The following is an 18,523-nucleotide window of genomic DNA, read 5'->3' as shown; positions in this document are numbered from 1 at the left end:
CTTTGCTGGACTGACTGTCTGAGCTGTCAGGGACTAATTTATTTTGACAATCAAGAAATTATAAGTCATACTCTGATAAAGCGACTGAAACACTGAATAAAGATAGGAGAGATTATCTTTATAATAGTGACAGCATTATCATGGGAATGGTATGTTATCAGGCATCTTGCAGCTTGCAATGATATTATTAATACCCCAGCGTATAAAGGAGCCAAATACTTTACAGACCAGAAGAAGAACAATTTCATTTGAAGAGGTAGCTCTATGATGGCAACAGTTCCCCGGCAACACCTACCAGGCAGCGTTTCCGTGGGAGCTGTCGTCTAGGTGACAGAGCAGTTCCAGGGTTTGAGGGTTGTGGGCGGAGTCGTCAGGTGACTCATGGCTTCCCGACTCCCAGTCAGAGGGCATCCGCCATACTGCGGCACAAGACACCACCCTGCTGTCACTGGCTGAATAAAAACAACAGAGAGATTTTAAGTCAGGGTAATCAAGACTGAGACTTTGAAGAAGTTTCTGGGAAACAAGTGTAAGTCAGTGCATTGTCCCCTGGAGAGATGGAAGCACACCTCAGTGAGTCGGTCTATGTCGGACAGTAGCTAATGTGTGGTGACGCGCATGCACTTTCCTCCTAATCGACATCCTAAATGAGTCATTTTGGCACGTCCACCCCAGAGCTGGAGCTGCTAATTGGAAGCAGAGGAGTAAATGCAGAACTGGTGCAGTAATTGGAATATAAGTTTGAAACTGTAGTGTATAACCAATCACAAGGAGAGACAGAGAGCGAAACAGCCTAATTTCTTTTGGTGTAGTTATTGACAGTGTGTAGGCGGCTCTTGGGCAAAGAAACACTGGCGTTAGGTCTATTTGTCAAATTAAAAAGAAACACGTGGCAGATCCACAGGCTCTTGAATGGTTTTAGTAAGTGGCCAAGCAATCATCATGAAGAAAGGACTTCTCTCGTGTTGCAGTGCCACAAAAAGGCAGTATGGAAATGGTACAGTTAGACTCATATGTGATTAAATACTTTTTGTGGATTAAATATATTCTTGTACGAGTAGGTGGTGTGTGCAGCAGTGCATGGTGGGCTGTCCAGAGCTGCTGTCATGCTGTGAGTTCAACCATACAGAACTCAGCTGACACACAGTGAAAGACGACACTCTGTCCCAGAGGTAACTACCCCATGTTCAATCTTTTTTCTTTACCCCATATTCCTTTTGACATGGCTGTCTTCACCAATGTGATACAGATTCAGACATGCAACATCTATACATGCACAGGTTGTAAATGCCAGCTATTCTGGTTCTATCTAAAAATATAATTCTTAAAAAAATGAGGGTTCTTGACATAGTGTTTTTTTACAGTAATTACTGATGACAAAACTATATCAGTATCACACTTCTGCGCATTTGAATAAATAACATATTTCTTGCCAAAGCTAAAAAAAAGTCCCCATTTTCAAAAATGTCATAAAAATAGAGGAAAAAACAACAAAAAAAGCTATGATTTGAACATTATTCGAAACTTATACTCAATCTAAAACCAATAAATTTGATGATTTTTTTTTAAATATGTATGTTTAGAATAATATGCTAACAACATGTTTTAAATAAATTGAGTAGCAGGAAGAAATGACTAAAACAAAACTGTGTTAAAGCTAAACAAACAAACAAACAAAGAACATAAAATGGACCACAGTTTATCTTCTATTAACCAAACCTTAACAGCACTAGTATCATAAGACTTAGGTTTTGGTCAAAACAGTTATTCTGGTCTAGGAATGCCCCTATAGAAGCTTTTAAGTTGCACCAGTTTTGTATAATTACAGTACAGCAAACCAGAAGTGTGTGCAAAGCCTTTGTTGAAAATATTCCTGTTGCATAGTGCCTCTGCAGCCCCAGCCATTATCCTTCTTGTGGGTCATCATGTTCACACATTAGTATTGATATTGATCAGTGTCTGAACATGACTTCTTACACAGCTGCTACTATTAAACCTGAAAGGATTGCCTGGTTATTACAGACCAGTCATTAAAGATCACCGCACTCATAAGATATGGGATAAACAAAAAAGAAAAAGAGGATGAAGTAAATGTAAAAGAGTAACAGAAGACGGAAACATAAAAAGACAGTGAACTGAGCCAAAGGCAGAAGGAAACAGTGAAACTTACTCTTGTTATAGCAGGTGGAGAGAACAGCTTTATCTGCAGGACTAGCAGCAATGTGCCATATCTCCCCAGCTTGGTGCAGAAGGACATTCTTATTAATGATGTTATTCTCATCATCAAAGTCAATGATGTGGATCTGAAAGAAAAGCAGAGACAGAGAGGAGAGATGTGTTGAGGGAGTAGCTAGAAAACATCAAGTGCACCTCCATGCATTCACATCAGCGGCAGTTCAAAGCTCCATTCATTCCTCTGATTACCCCCAAAAGAAGAAAGTCCTGTTTTTTTTATTATGACAGTATTTCTTTTCCTATTAACTTCACACAAATTAACATTTTCTGCTTGATCAACCTATAAATCTGCAATTAAGACACTTTTAGAAGTCAAGTTGGATTCCTGTCATTGATGCACACGTATCATAGATGGATAAGCTGTGGATGTTAGAAGGTATAACAAAAAGGAATGTGAGAAATGCTCATCAGTTTTTTTTGTTTGTTAGTTTTTTTATAAACAAATGATTACTTTAAACATTTCTTGCAAACCTCAAGAAAAGATGAAAGCTTAGATTTGATGGATTTATCTAAAGAGTTGTTCAGGACGTTGATCAAAGTGTCTACTGACCAACTCACAATCATTGGTCTCCCAGTACATCCTTCAAAATGCCACCAGAGAATCATGACATAGCTACTCAGCTAATGTTCCTTTTTCTTTGTTTTTTTCATGTCTTAACCTTCAACTCTGCTTGGACATTCACAAACTGAAAGGCAAGGGTTTCTTTTAATTTGTGAACGGTATTTGTGAAATGAGTGGAGGCTAAGTGTCACACTAACAGTGGATTGAATGAGACAATTAAAAATTAATAATTGGCTTAAGTCAAAGTGTCTAATGTCATTTTTTGTTTGTTTTGTTCAAAAGACACCAAATCTGTACATTAAATAATTATTATAGCACTATACAACTTCATTATTGTACTGTTTGTTCTGCAATAAGTTAAAGACTAGTCCAGACAACACATTCACAAGCACAGTTAAGAGGTTAATGCTTAACAAGGCTGCTTTAATGGACAATTATTTTCATGATAGTGACACAGTTCAAAGTTTAGAACTGGAATCGTGAAGCATGTGTAATAAAACTGAGATAAATTATATTAAATGTATATTTGTAGGAGTAAATTTACTTTTGGTCACAGAAACTGGGTATGATGGTCTGACTTTGATTAGTACAATTTGAGTCATAACAACACGGTCCTTGTTTTTTTGTTTTTGGACTTCATGTCAATGCACAAATTGAAGGCAACTGACCCCAGATCTTAATTATTTTTAAGGAAAGCCAGATTCCATTTCAGATAATAAGAGCCTTTGTGAGGCACCATAATAAATATATTCTCAAACACAGTTCCTAGTGAATGGATCCATTCAGACCACTCTGAAGGATCCAACTGACATCTACCAGTCTTCATTACATCTGTCATGCCTTCAATGGAATTATGAATTTACATACAATTGTAAAACTCCTTAAATTCCAAAATATCACCTAAGTGTCTATGCATTCAGTTAACCATTTGTTCAGAGGTTAAATTTGGACTCTAACTTGTAAGATATAAAAATCAGCTTTCACCAGCTACACATCAAATCAAACTTCATGAAACCAAGAACATTTTTAGCATCCACATGTGATCTTCTGATCTTCAACACACCAGATATACTATCAGGTCTCCTGGACCAGGAGTTTCCTTGACCGAAGGAAACTCTGTGAAGATGAAGAAGTGAAGATTTTAAAGATCGCAAGTTCAACAAACAAACTAAAGTTTTATTTCTAAGTTGTTAATGGGAATGCCTCTTTATTGGGCTATTTTCATTAGATGCAAATCTATTCTGTTTGGGCCCTCGATTGAATGCAGTTCAGGGCCCAAAATGCAGTAAAACAGTGAGGGTCTCAAGGTTTGATCTGAGAATTAATGGCAGCTTCTCCCATAAGAAAGACACTTACAGCACCTTGGGGGACCATTAATAGGGTTACACTGGACAATAACTCCTTCCAGACACTTCCAATCCCCCTGCCGGTGCTACTTTTACAGGCTAAACAAGAGGAGGTGGATGAGGAGTAGAAGGGAAGGTGATGAGCATTGGAGCGGCAGCATCCTTCAGCCTCCTCAAAGTCAGCTAGGCAGCTATTAACCTTGGATTGGACTGCATCAAGCAGGAAATTATTACGCCAAGTTATAATTTTATGGTGGTGGGGGTGAGACACAAATAAATTCAGGCCTGCGGGACAGGGTAATTGGAGGGCCTGGTAATATGGTCCCCCCAAATGAACCCAGGTGTAAGAGGAGAGAAGTTCCAGCCCTCCTTCCTCAGGTGATTTATCCTTAGTTTTTCCAAGCCTAGGGAGTGACTCATAGCCTTCAGCCACTTGGGCACTGAGCCCAGCACTTTTTAATTATGTGCCAGTGGTGGGAGGAATTAAGTCAGGGAGAAGGAGAGGAGGGAGCCCAGTAAGAAGAGGGGGTGAGAAAGGGATGAAGCCAAGCTGGCTTGTGGCCCCCACTTCATGGGCTTCACCGCTAAAGCTCTTTAGCTGTGCAGATGACAGTAAGCAGGACGGAGGAGTAGTGAACGGGTGAGAGGTGCCAAGCTTGGGCGCTTTATCTCGTTAGCAGCCTTAAATGCCATGCCGAGGCGCCCTCCGATCTGTCATTTTCGACTATTGGTCTCTGAGGGATTTGAGAGGTGCTCAGCGATTTAAGAGAGACATTTCCACCCTGCATTATGCTTAATGGGAGGTGGAGAGGCCAGCAGGCTTATGGATACAGCAGAAGCTTTCAGGGCTGAAATGCCAATTGAAAAAACATTTTTCATACGAGTTCAAACTCACCTAAATGAGCTAACCAGTGTTAGCCAGAAAACTTATGCAGAGTGGAAAAGAAAATGAGCTTCATGAATAAAACAAACTGCACAGACTGGGCCCACGATTCAGCTGTAGGGTCATCTCAAAGAAGATGACCTCGAGGATGTGAATAATGATTGCTTTTAGGTTTTAAAGCTCTGAATGCTCTTTGACATTCAACAGATTTTAAAAATATTAACAACCTGAGTTTTTGCAAAACAACACAAGATGGGAAAAAATCCCTTCACAATTCATAGAGTATTAGCTGGACTGGATATCAACTGTGTTCCTCTCATGAAATCTTTGCCTTACCCTGTGCTAGAGTATCAAACCTTAAGGTTGACACATGTTACATTGTGCATTACTGGCCCTAAAATATGGAAAATATGAATGCTCCTAAATGAAAACAGACTTAATGAAGATAACAGTGTATTTTTGTCAAAAATTAACCAAAACACCATGACAGTGACCTTCCATGGGTAACACCTTGAGAAGTCATGAGTACTGCATACAAGCCTTTATGAAACTGTAGCACAAAGTATGACAGGCTGTTTGGATTCAAGATTCAAGCAGTTTATTGCCATATGCACAGCCAAAACACAGTGGTTACACTGGGCAACAAAATTCTTACTTTCCAAGATCCCTTCACACAACTATAATTTGGTTTGGATGTTACTGAACTCACATTTAAACAAAGCTTGAAAGTTATTTAAATTAACAGAAAGCTGAGAGAGATGCTCTTCATCAAGCCAATCTGGGCTTTGTTCAAAGTTTGCAGAGGTCTTAAGCTTTGGAATTTTTCTGATCACTTTAAATCAGTTGTCTTTTAAAGAATCTTACATTTAGGGATGCAGCAGTTTCTACCAAAAATGATCTTAGTCTTGGTAACGATCCTTCTCAGAAGTAGTTCATTCACTACACTTGCTCTTTGTTTTTACTTTTATGTTACTCAGCTGAATAATATAGGCTGCAGGGTGCTGCCTTTAGTTACAAAAGGTGCCCCACAAGAAGAGGTTGGCAGGTTTGTCACCTGGCTAGGGCCTTTCTGCATGAAGTTTGCATGCTCCGCCTGCGCATGGATGGATTTTCCCCAGGTACTCCAGTTTTCTCCCACTATCCAAAAGCATGCATGTTAGGTTCATTCTGAACTGCCCCTAGCTGTGAATGTGAATAGTTGCTTGTCTCTATGAGGCATCGTAATGAACTGGCAACCTGTACAGGGTGCAGCAGCCTCTTGTCCGATAACCGCTGAAAACAGGTAGTGGCTTTTCATGACCCAGAATGGGAGCAAGCAGGTAAAGAAACTAGATGAATAGAGGACAGATTTAGGAGGAGCATATTAAGCTACTGACAATGTGTAATAGGAAATCACACACAGAGACTGGGATGCATTGTCACTATTCCCAACAAGCTCTGTATTAGCCTCGCTACACAAGACTTGGATTGAACTCCGTCTCCATTCAGCGCCAGACTGTTTTCACACTGAAGTCGGCCAGAAAATAGGCTCCCCTTTTTTAAAGCACAGATAACACTCCCTCTTTCTCTGAGAGCTAATTATTTCTCCTCCTGTTTAGAGCCAACTGTTTCTGTCATCTGTCTCTGTAATGACCTCTGCAAGATGTGCATGTACGCATGCACACACCCTCATTCTGTCTCCTTCACACACACAGACACACAAACGAGCCCACAGCAGCAAACCTTCAACAACAATCAGACACAAACAGAACCACAGATGAATGAACACAATGGATGCAACAGATCTGTCAGTTAGAGAAAGCTGAAATGCAGGTGCACATACGCAGAGATGCTCAAATGAATCCCTAATATCAATAACAATACTCCTAAACGACACACAAACAACTTAAGTTATTGATTAACTATTTAATGGAGCATAATTTCATTGACCGATCAGCTTCTTCACTGACAAGACAAGCAGTAACTGCTGTAGGTTTATTGATCTGTTGTCTGTGCTTTGTTCTGTTTCAAGCCCAAATAAAGACTCAATTAGTCAGTCGCCAATCATCACAAATCCTCAGCTGTTTTGTCAACAAATAACGTTTTGCGTACATGTGCAACAGTTGCTGCTTTTAGCTTTTCAAAAGAGAAGATTTGGCTTTTTTTTTTTTTTTTATTTCACATTACCAAAGTTTTTTTTATCACACAAACTGAATTTTGAAAAAAAAAAAGTTATTTTGGAGTCTGAAATATTGTTGCAAAATATATTTCTTTCAATATGTGAAACATATTAAATGATGTTGTCTCGCATAAGAAGAAATTGAATCTTTTCAAGATTTAAAATTTTTGGTTTGGTCTGTCGAGAACATCATCGGTACAAACTTAACTGAGTTGGCGTAAAAAATTACAAAAAGAAAAAGAATCAAGAAAAAAGAAAATTATACTGCTTACAAAAACTAAATGTTAAAATAAGAACAGATTTTTTAAAACCATGGGATTATGCATAACATTGTATAGAAACATGTTTTATTTATTTTAACACACTGAAGATGCAACCAGAGGTTGCTGCACATCTCATTACTTCTCCTTGATCTAAGCAAAAAGTATTCACAGTGACTTTTCAGCTCGAGAATAGAAAAATCATCCACAGAGTTAAGTATTCCGCTCTTTATGGTTTGCTGTTGTATCATCTGACGTTCTGCTAGCCTCCTTAAATACACCCTTCTGAAGCTGCCGCTGATTTCAAACATGGCTCCATCAGTAAAGAGGACTTGTTCCAAGTTCTGTTCCTCAAACTGCCAGTTTAACTCAACCACACTATGCTGAACATTTTTCCCCTTTCTTAGAGGTAAATTAAAGAAAATGTTTGTTCTCTGCTAAGAAGCCTTTTCTGCTTTCCTAACTTTATGACTGGATCATGATATAGGACCTTGCAATGACACAATCACCTGTACTCTTCATCATACCAGTGTTCAATGGCAGCTTGTGTTAAAGAGGCGGGAATTTAACATTCACTAAAAATTTCAAAACATATGTTTGGTAGAATATTGCTTTTTTTTCTTTTTAAAGAAACAAAATATATGCACACATCTACAACTGTTTTTGAAGTATTTGACTAAAAACATAAACCACAAAACATAAATAAGCTTATAAAGAATTAAAGCAACTTATGATCAAATAAAATTTGAGCTAAATAAAGGGCAGGCTATGTTTTAAACTGTTTTACATGAAAACTTGTTCTATGTGAAGCATTCAATTAAAGGTTTTGGACTTCAAAACGTTTACACAGGCTGCTTCTATTTACCTGGAAACTGTTGTGATCCTTTTTAACCTAATCTGCTGCATTATTTGAAAATATATTTTTAATGATAGGACAAAAAATAAATTCCCTACCTTTTGGAGTTTATATTTATATTTATAATTGCCTGAAAAACAAAAAGTGGAAAAACACAAACACGCATTGCACCTGAATCACTCCACTGCTCTGGTTTTATTTGAGTGTAAAATTATTCTGGCAAATGTTATAAAAACACAATATATGAAATGTGTTTTGTGTTGTTGTTCACTTCATCTGCAATACAATTTGCTTTATTTTTACTTTACTTTAAAGACCTGATATTGACAAAATTATTGTTTTATGTCCAAGTATATAAAACTTTAGAATAACAGAGAGTGTACAAACTATGACTACTTATAAGTATCAGAGTCTTTCGCCTCTGATGCAGAAAACTTAATGGTATGTCTGGTGAGCTGGATTTCTTACCTGGTTGTCAAATTTAAGTGACTGTGTTCCAACGAGGAAGCGGATAGCATCAGTCTCACCTGTCTGAGCTGTGAGTGCACGTGCCTGCACAACAAAATGTATCGATGAACAGAATAGAACAGAACAGAACAGAATAGAATAGAACAGAATAGAAATAGATCTTGGGCATAGTAATGAATGGGGTTAGGAGTAGTAAAGCTTACCTGAAATTCGAGACCATAAATGACAGGAGCGTCGTCTTCCATTCTCTTCTTGTTGTCAACTCTTTCTTATCCTTTTAAAAATACGACGCCACACCGAAAAGCCTTTTCAAAAATGCTGTTTTTGTGCTACGTCCTGCTAAAAACAAACCACAGCAGCATCACTTCCGCGATTTAAAAAAAAAGAGAGAAAATGACGCGTCTGGATGAAGCGTAACAACCGTCTTCAAACCTTGTAACGGTTGTTAATTTTACGTAAAACACTTTTAAGAATACAAAATTGTCACCCCTGGAGCAAAGTACGTTGCGTTTTTTGATGTGGCGCATGCGCACTACATTTCTATCCGTCAGTCTGCAGTAAGGTAAGAGAATAACGTCGAAACTGTTTGTATTTCTGCTTAAAACATTGCTTGTTCGTCTGTGCCTACATGCGTGCCATGTTCCGTTCATTTTAAAGCGTTAGTAGCTGCTGGAGAGTATGACAGCAGCCGCTAGCTGCTCAATAAGGCTTAACAGCTAATGTAGCATTATTAGCTTTAGCTAACAGCACTAAATACAAACAGTCCTTAGTAACAGCTGAATCTTTGCCCTATAAAAGAGCAAAACCTTACAGATTAACCTCCACTGTAGCTGCATTTCATTGTTAATAATGCAATCTTGTGAAGGTTTGTATTTGAATGTAGTGACGGGAAATAAAAGTGTACAACTTCCTGAAAAAAGAATAACGTAAGCAATTTCAGAGATTTCCTATTTTATGAGTAATCTCGTCAAAGAAAATGCAACGACTTAAACCATTTAGCAGACAAGTACAGTTGACATTGGTACTTATTGGGGTTGGGTCCCTCTGCTCTTTATTCACAGCCAATGCCTTTTGTAGATTTGTACTTGCTTCAAAATTTGTAAAAAATGCATTTCTTAATAGCTCAATTTATTTAGTGGACAATCGTGTCTTAAGAGATGGTTACTCCAGGAAGTTACTCCAAAAAAAAAGAAAAACAGAACAAAACAAAAACTGAACATAAACTACTCTGATCCATTGTTAATCTTACATTAAAATTGTAATATATATTTTTGTTTCTTTTAAGAGCAGTAAGATGGATACTGGAGAGGCTCATGCCCAGCGGCCTGTCACTTTGGGCATCACAGTGGAAGATGTCAACAAGGAAGCTCCAGTTCCAGAGCCTGCTGAAACGACCACCAGTCATACCCCGTCCAAAGACAACACCCTACACCAACAGGACAGCATTGATCTCGGTGGCAGGGAGTTTGTAACTCCACAAGAGGACAGCAGTGCCACACCCTCTGAGAGCCTGATAGACAGACTCAATGACCAAATGATGGAGAGTGTCATGATTTCTGACTCACCCAACAACAGTGAAGAAGATGATGTGGCTCCTATTGACTCCTATCTGGATGGAGGGGAGGAGGACAATGTATCTTCAGGAAACAAAGAGGAGGACAGTGAAATTGGACAGAATACGACTGAGATTAGGGTTCCTGAGGACCAACAGGACAAGGATGGTTCAAAAGAGGACACAAAGGAGGAAGAGATGGACACACAGGAAGAAATTCCAGCTTCTGTTTCGTCTCATGGTGAAACACTGACTCCATCTGTTATCAGAAGTGAGGAACCAGAACTTCACTCAACCAAAGAGATTAGTCCAAAAGAGGAGCCTGTGCCAGTGTGCACCATATTCAGCCAGGGCACCCAGCCAAAGTCACTGGCACCTGATGGTTTCCAGCCCACCTTGATCAAGTCCCCGAGCTTTACCATGGGAAGCAGTGGTGCCAGTGATGAAGCAATGACCCCAAGTAAAGTGACTGCCCCACTTGTGTGTCAGCCCAGTCCAAGCCTCAGTAAGTTCTTCACCGACAATGGACAGACCAATCCAGCCTCTGACTTTTTTGATTCTTTTACCGCTCCATCATCTTTCATATCAGTTTCAAACCCCAATGCAGAGGTTCCTCCTGAAGCCACTCCTGCACCCATAGGTTTTACAACTGAGAGCCAGCTCTCTTCCACTTCCTCTTCTGTCTCCACCCCAGGAGGACTTTTAGACTCTGGTGCTCCCACTCCTATTTCAGTTTTTGGACCTGCTTCCACTGAACCAACCACTAAGCCCCAATCTCCTCCACCACACACTGTCCCATCTCCAACTCTAGCCCCAGTGTCCAAATCAGCCTCACAAGCACAGCCCTTTAACCAGCTCCAGTCTGTGTTCTCAGGCAGTGATGATCCTTTTGCAACAGCACTGAGTTTAAGTGAGGTGGACAGGCGCTATGACGCTTGGCTGCCATGTGAGGAGACAAGGAAGGTGTTAATCTCTGTTGCTACTCAGCAGTACAGCCCAGCATATGTAGAGACACCCAGGCTCACCATGCCTGGACTGAAGTTTGACAACCTGCAGGTAAGACCATCACTACTGCACTGTGCAGTATTTGTTTACATTTTGCAGCAGGACAGAGTAGGTTTTTTTTTCTGAAGATGTTGTCCAAACCTTTTTGGAATGTGTTTTTGACTTAAAATACAAAATTTAATTTATATTAACAAATAAAATGATTTCACCGGGACAGTTCATACTATTGACTCTAAAATAAGTAATGGTATATGTTGGTATCTTTATGGTTTTCACCTAAGAAATCACCTTTAGACAAAGGGCCACTTAGGCTGTAATTTACTGCATTATTTTGAGACATCTGTAATTACAGTTACATGGTCTCTTCCTCTCTCCAGGGTCTTTATAAACATCCACTGAACTCTCTAAACAGCACCATGTAACTGTAATTACAGTCCTGATAAAACATCAATTTACCATTGCAGTTTCATCATTTGGATACTTGTGGGGTACATCCACTAACCCCCAGGCTGAGATTGTTCATTTCCCTCTCAGAATGTGTTTGAATGCCTGCTTTGAATAAATGAATAAAAATCAAGGACTTTACTCCAAGAGTCAGTTTTCAGCAAATTAGATCTATTTTAAAGCTTCATTAAAAAAAAGTTCTGCAGTCTGCAATTTTTTCCCTTCTCTTATTCCATTTTCTTTACTTCATAAAATGTTTTATTTTTAATCTGTTGTAAAAATCTGTCATTACCACTTAGGTTATCACTGTCCACACAAGTGTCAACTCTTATTTCCTGTTGATGTTTTCTCCTTTAAAATGTTAATGTTGAATGTATGTGTTTTGGTGCAGGGGGATGCTGTGAAAGACCTGATGATTCGTTTCCTGGGAGAGCAGGCAGCCATGAAGCGGCAGGTTCTCACCGCCAACTCAGTGGAGCAATCCTTCACGGGCCTCGAACAGCTCATTGTAAGTTACTCACTGTCCTTGTGCTTACAACTAATCTGTGAAAGGTTTTTTTTTTTAGGTTCAGACCAATGTGAAAACATGACACTTACGGTTAAAAAGAGCTTTGATTGATTTGTATGGCCTGTTCAGCAGTACTTTGGCTGAAAGTTTAGTTATTCAGCTGCAGATGATATTCTTTTTGAAGACTGGGTTATTTTGTATTTTCAGTTCTCAACATCTAAATTTTACTTCTACATTTTCTTTGTCCACTAATAAAGACAGTGTAAACATTGGTCCAAAACTAATTTGTAAAGCCTCTTTTAGAAATGCACTGTCTTCCAGTTATTGAGTAGTAACTAAAGATATCGATTTCCTGTCTAAAATGCCTCTAAGAACTTTTCTGTAATATTTAAGTACAGCAGACTCACTAGATTGGACCTAGTTATAAAAATGTTTTATTTGCAGCATGTGTTTAAGGGGCTTTCAGACCAAAAGGGGTATGTGCTAAGTTTGCTGCTGAACCCAATCGTAAGCTCTGTATTTCACAGTACCAGTGAGTTCAGTGCAAAATAGGCAGACTTTTCAAAACTACGAGCAGACAATGTTTTTTAGGAGAAGATTTCCCAGTTTGCTTGTGGTGTTTAGGTCTAGAATAATGTATTTGTATTGCTTAAAACAACAGAGCTATTGCTGTGTCTCTGCTTCTGAAAAGACTAAAGAGAAGCACATGAGATTGTATGATCCAAAGGGCAGTATGGTGTGGAGAATTCATGGTTGGTGAAGGAGCTCATTTTCCACAGTGACCTGTTACTTTTAGCCTTTTTTTTTTTTTTTTTCTGGCTCAGCTGGAAGCGGTTTGACGTATATATTTTAGTTTTATCAACCTGTTTCAGTGAGGGTTTACATTATTGGGGCATTCCACATAACAAGCACCTTGGTAAAAAAAAACAAAAAACTTGGCAAATCACAACACATCAGTGTTTTAAATCATTAGCCAAAAAGGCAAACCCATGACTCAGATTAAACTTTGAAAAGTTTTGATTTAGGAAGCAGACAGTGAATTCAAAACTTAGTCAATTAAAGAGGATAGAATTGGTGAATATGTAAGTGTTGCATAAGGCTTCTCAACAAATCTAGTAGCTAAAAAGCATCACTCAAACACTGGTGCTGTTTTGGAGCTGTGCCTTACTTTCTGGAGATAAATGACAAACATATAGTTGGGTTTCTACAGCTCTACATTTTGTGGTGTCTGCAGATTATTTGACCTTTTGACAGCCAGCCTGTAAAGTCAGTGATCCTACTGAAACAACGTCTGGCTTGGTCTCAGCTGACTGAAAACCAGTGAATCATTTGTCTGCTTTCTCTTTATGTTATATTTCCTCACCTGCCAAGCATAAAAATGTCTCTCTTTTTTTCGTGACTGTGCAGTCTCACCTCATTCTCTTTTCCTGCTGCTGTCTTGTCTTTCTCCCCAGTCTTCATACATTCCCTCCATCACAATTCATGACCCAGAGATGACCCTGAGAGACAGTTGTTATTTAAGACATATGCACAGCAGTATCAGCAGACTGTGTTATGGAGAGAGGGGAAAGCGGAGAGGAGGATGGGGGGTGGTTTGAGAAGATGGAGAGGCAGAGATCCTCTCGGCTCACAAGTTCTTTTCTCCTGCTGTGCCCATGTATTATGCATGGGACTGCTGTGCATATTTCAAGGGCCTTCTGGACGTGGTGTATATATAAACACACACAAGCTGGTACTTTCAGCTTTCCTTCAGTTGCACTATATGGTGTAGGTGAGGGAGCGTGTTTCAGAGGATCATATGCCGTCTGCTGATTGGTGTGGGTGGCTCCCTGAAGCACCAGGCAAACAAAAGGGGAGAGATAGGGAGCTAGAAAGGTAATGTATGGCAAAGACAGAGAGCTAAAGCAGTGCTGTGTGAGTGAGATGTAAAGAGACAGTAGTGGGCCTCACCTGGCCCTAAGCATAAACAAAGGCAGACTTTACCTGATAATGTGTGTGTGTGTGTGTGTGTGTGGGAGAGGGGCTCATTGGGTTTTTTACAGTTAATTTATTAAAAAAGAAAAACTGATAATGAAAAATTAAGGTTTGTCGTATTTGCTTTACAATTTTAGGTTTAGTTATATTAATTATAACTTTCAACGTCTAATCAGAGTCAAGTACTTGTGTTTGGATAATAATGTAAATGACCAGTTCTTTGGCCCTTTAAGATTAAGTGTGCCCTTTAAAAACACTTTGAAGGCTGTTTTGTTTTATAAAAAAAAAAAAAAATGGATTTCTGGAAAATTGAGAATTGTAATTGCTCACCATAACATTTATTGGTAAGATCTAAAACCTTTCCACTTTATTGCACCTTTCGTTAAAGATATTACCTTGTCTATGGAGGTGTAGTGGTTGGTACAATTTCTTTGTTTTGCTGCAGGAAAATTAACATGCCAGAAAGTTGCTGACCGCTAAAACTTGAACATGGGTCAGGACAACTGTTCTATTGCATGCTGAGGAAAGATGGAACAGCTCATCCTTTACCTTGCATGTTCTTCAAGATTCTGTGTGAGCCACATCATTTATGTCTGTGATTGTACATATCATGGGGGGATCAAGAACTTATCTACTTTAAACATACACTAAATGCTATTTGAAACTTGTTTTCAGCTGCCATCATCCTTCGTTTACAGGCTTTCTTGTGTTAGTACTCATTTCACAGAGCTGCATTTATATATGTTCATGTGTTGTAAAGCCTTGCTATGAGCTGGCAGAATGAGTCATGCTGCAGAGTCTTAGTGTGACCTCACCCACTGCCACTACAGCTTCACCCTCTGTTCATATATGCATCCACACATGCTTACAGAAGATGTGTATAAATGCTTAAAAGTCTAAACATAAAAAAATCATTTCAAATAATAGATCACATTTTCTCTATTTCTCCTGTTTAATTTGAAGTCTTTGCCTGTGATGAGTGTGTATTTGTCAGTTTCAGAAACAGATTTGATATTTAAACCACACAATGCTTCTCTTTTATTAAATATAATCTAGATTGAATTATCATGAGCATTTTGCAAATCATACTGTGCCACTCTCTACAATTTTGAAATGGATCTCTTGAGATATTCTCAAGGCACCTTTGAAAGAACAAACTTACTTTTGTCCAAAAAGTACTGATGAGTCTTAAAGCAACAATACAGAACCTTAAGATTCTAGAAGAAGAAGAATCAAGAGTGTTCGTAGTCATTGTAAAACTAGTACTATGTCAGCATAACCTAAATGGCTGCTTGGCAAGGATAAGGTGACTTTTTCCAATATTTCTATTTAAAATAAAAATGACCAAACACGACAACTGTTTGCCTCTCCACAATTTTACAAAACTCTGACTTTTTAGAAAATTGTCTTCTGAAATCAAATATTGAGATCTTTGACTTTGAAAAATATGTTTTTGTGATTAGGTGTGATGATAAAAAAATGTATAAATCCAATTCTACCTATAGCAAGTATTGACAAGTAGTTTGTGTGTTGTCATTTTTTACATTATTGGAAAGTGGTGTGTCATAAGAAAAAACATGTTTGGTCAAATTGACGCAAGATGAAAATCTCAGTATGGAAAAAATCTCACTAGCAGTTGAGTCTTTTACATGAACAATTAGTCTTTTTTCCCCTCATTTTTCAGTTCTTGCTTCGTACCAGAGTTGATAACTACTCTGGTTTTTGATGTGACCTGGGGACATTTTACACAATGCACTAAAAAAAGCATTGGATAATCTATGCATAAATTTGGTCTGCTTCCCTGGCCTTCTTTCAACTTCTCTTTTTGTCTTTCAGTGACCTTAGTCTCCTCTCTTGTCCCGACAGTTGTGTGGTCAGCAGTATGCTTGTCTCTTGCTCAGCACCACCCAGGGCTGGCCTCATCTGTCTCTCTCATTAGCAATCATCCACCTTCTCCCTTTCTCCTTTCCCTTTTCTCCTACATCTTTGTCTCTTACTTTCTTTCCTCTGTACTGCCTGCCAAAGAGTCTAACCTCTCTTCCCACCCACAGTTTGGTGCCGTCTGGGCCGGAGGCCAGTGTGTATGTATGTGTGTCATTATGCGTGCATGAGAGAAACACCCACCTCGGCTGGTTCACCCACCCCATAATGACTCCAACGACCCAGCTGCTGCATGGCACTTTGATATCATTGCTCTAACCTTTACTTGTCATTATCATAACCTTTCTACATAGCTGTCATTTCCACCACCAGTTACACTCGCTAGATGCAGTCTAAGAAATGCTCTGTCAGCTTTTGTTGTCTTGAAGGGCATGTTAAACCTTAGTGGTAGTTGTTCTCACCTACACTGTGTCTGCTGGCTGCAGCTGTGTGGTCTTTATTGAAAAAGTGCAAATAAAGTTCAACCTGTTGGTCTGTCAGGACAGAGGATAATTCCATTTTATTACAGCTTAGAAGGGACACTGATAGAAATTATGGAGGAAATGTTTATTTCTTGTTTTAAGTTGTATAAGTCATTTCTTAATGGCATATCACTGCCAGTTTGTGGATTGATGGCACTTACAACCTGAACTTTGCATTGTGTTTCACTGGTAGAAACCACTACATATAAAACAGCAGTTCCTAAACCTGTGCTCCCTGACAGATAATTCCTCAACCTCACTAGCATAGTTTTTAACCTCTGTGAATGCTAAACATGTTCACTGCGACAGTGCAAATGTACTGATGTTAAGCAGATAGATGTGTCAGATTTTTCATCACATTGAAGGAATTGTATTTATTTGCCTGTCCTGACAGTTTGACCTGTTAATGATGCTGTTTTTGTTGGCTTGAAATAGTGGTTCACAAAGTTGGGGTCGGCACCTCACTGTGGGTTGTGAAACACCGAGTGGGGAAGTTTTAGGATGATCAAGAAAACTCAAATTAAATTTAAAAAGATTGCTAATGGCATTTCTCCTCATTATTCTCACAAGAAAAACAAATGTGTCTTACTGTATCTAGTTAAAAAAGTGGTATTGTGTTTGTTGTGGCTGTTTTTGTTGACATTATTCCCTTGTTTGATAGGTTTATTCGAAATGTGTGTATACTTCAACCAATGATAGCTGGCACAAAATGTCTCTGCTACAGTTTATTTTGTGGTTCAGAAGCTATACAGTTTAGTAACCAGTGGTCTAAATATTCATGGATAATGTCCCCATTACTACAGAAAGGATGAACTATCAGTTTAGTTTCTAAATCAGCTATCATTATCATTGACTTTAGCTCATGTATCACTGGTGATGACTTGGTGCATTGTGTCATCAAGCTTGACACACAACTCTCAAAATCTGTACTCAGCAACACTCTCTGAGGGAAATGGGAAATGTTGTTAGTGTTGACAAACAAACCATCAAATGCTATCCAGTAGCACACTAGTCAATCAGTGGTTGATATTACCCAGAGGAGCTCCACTTAGAACTTGAAGCCATGTTGAGCCATCTTAGGGAGTGTTATTGAGAGTTTTCTTTCAAGCTATGTGCAAGCACAGTTTATTCACATGATGTATTATGTTACTTTGTATCTAGCCATCTCTCTGTGAAATAGTTTGAAAAGTCAGAATGATTGCCTTTGGGAGACAAAACAACTGCTTTGTGAATTGCATATCAGCACTGTAACCATCCTTCATCTGAGGGGCAATATCTGTCCCCTGGTTGAAGTGTCTGCAGGCCAACAACAGAGGCATCAAAGTAAAGTTAGCCAATGACTGGCATACTCTTTTAGGATATTACTATATTTTCTCACACACTCTATGTAATCCAAAATGCAGAAGCCTAATTGAAGAAGCACTGGAGCTCCCTGTCTTAACCAGGGCTGGTTGTGTGGAAGCCCTTTTAAGTTTGATACGCCTGGAGGCTCTGGGTCTTGTGAGAGAACAAGTGGGCGTTCGTTTGTTCATCAGGCTTTGTTATGTAGGGTTTTTTTTAAACTCACCAAAGGATAGACGCACTGAACTTCCGATCTTCAACACAATTAAGAAGCATCACCCCTTTTAAACTCGCAAGGAAACTAATTATATGTATGTGCTTGACTGTCTGAGGGAGTGAAGAAGGACATTATGTGGGCACCTTTTCATGGCACACATTTGTCTGGCTGCTTGTGAGTATGTTAGAGGTTGGGTGAACTATTGTTGTCAATCAGGGTTGTTAATTAGAAATATATTTGTTTTTTGTGTATGATTATATTTAAATCACATGTTCTGGTAACATATACAATACAGTAGTTTTAGGTCTATTT

At 38.9% G+C, this 18,523-nt stretch overlaps 2 protein-coding genes across 3 annotated transcripts in view; one reads left to right on the top strand and one right to left on the bottom strand.

Moving 5' to 3' along the window:
* eipr1 (EARP complex and GARP complex interacting protein 1) overlaps positions 1-9,137 on the bottom strand; it is a 46,652-nt gene extending 37,515 nt beyond the window's left edge. The window contains exons 1-4 of the mRNA XM_017431712.3: positions 8,972-9,137; positions 8,769-8,852; positions 2,171-2,303; positions 296-452 (exon numbers count right to left, since the gene is read on the bottom strand). Of these exons, the coding sequence (XP_017287201.1) occupies positions 296-452; positions 2,171-2,303; positions 8,769-8,852; positions 8,972-9,013 (416 nt within the window). The 5' untranslated portion in view covers positions 9,014-9,137. The remainder of the gene's footprint in view (positions 1-295; positions 453-2,170; positions 2,304-8,768; positions 8,853-8,971) is intronic.
* An 80-nt stretch (positions 9,138-9,217) lies between these two features.
* Positions 9,218-18,523, top strand: part of trappc12 (trafficking protein particle complex 12) — a 26,010-nt gene continuing 16,704 nt past the window's right edge. The window contains exons 1-3 of one of the 2 annotated variants that reach the window (XM_017431755.3): positions 9,218-9,330; positions 10,054-11,376; positions 12,161-12,277. In XM_017431755.3, the coding sequence (XP_017287244.1) occupies positions 10,063-11,376; positions 12,161-12,277 (1,431 nt within the window). In that variant the 5' untranslated portion in view covers positions 9,218-9,330; positions 10,054-10,062. The remainder of the gene's footprint in view (positions 9,331-10,053; positions 11,377-12,160; positions 12,278-18,523) is intronic. The other variant, XM_025009478.2, reaches the window with a different exon arrangement.

The sequence above is a fragment of the Kryptolebias marmoratus genome, linkage group LG10 (assembly GCF_001649575.2).
Source record: "Kryptolebias marmoratus isolate JLee-2015 linkage group LG10, ASM164957v2, whole genome shotgun sequence".
Lineage (NCBI taxonomy): Eukaryota > Metazoa > Chordata > Actinopteri > Cyprinodontiformes > Rivulidae > Kryptolebias > Kryptolebias marmoratus.
The sequence above is the reverse complement of the archived record's forward strand: the minus strand, read 5'-3'. Positions and strand labels throughout refer to the sequence as shown.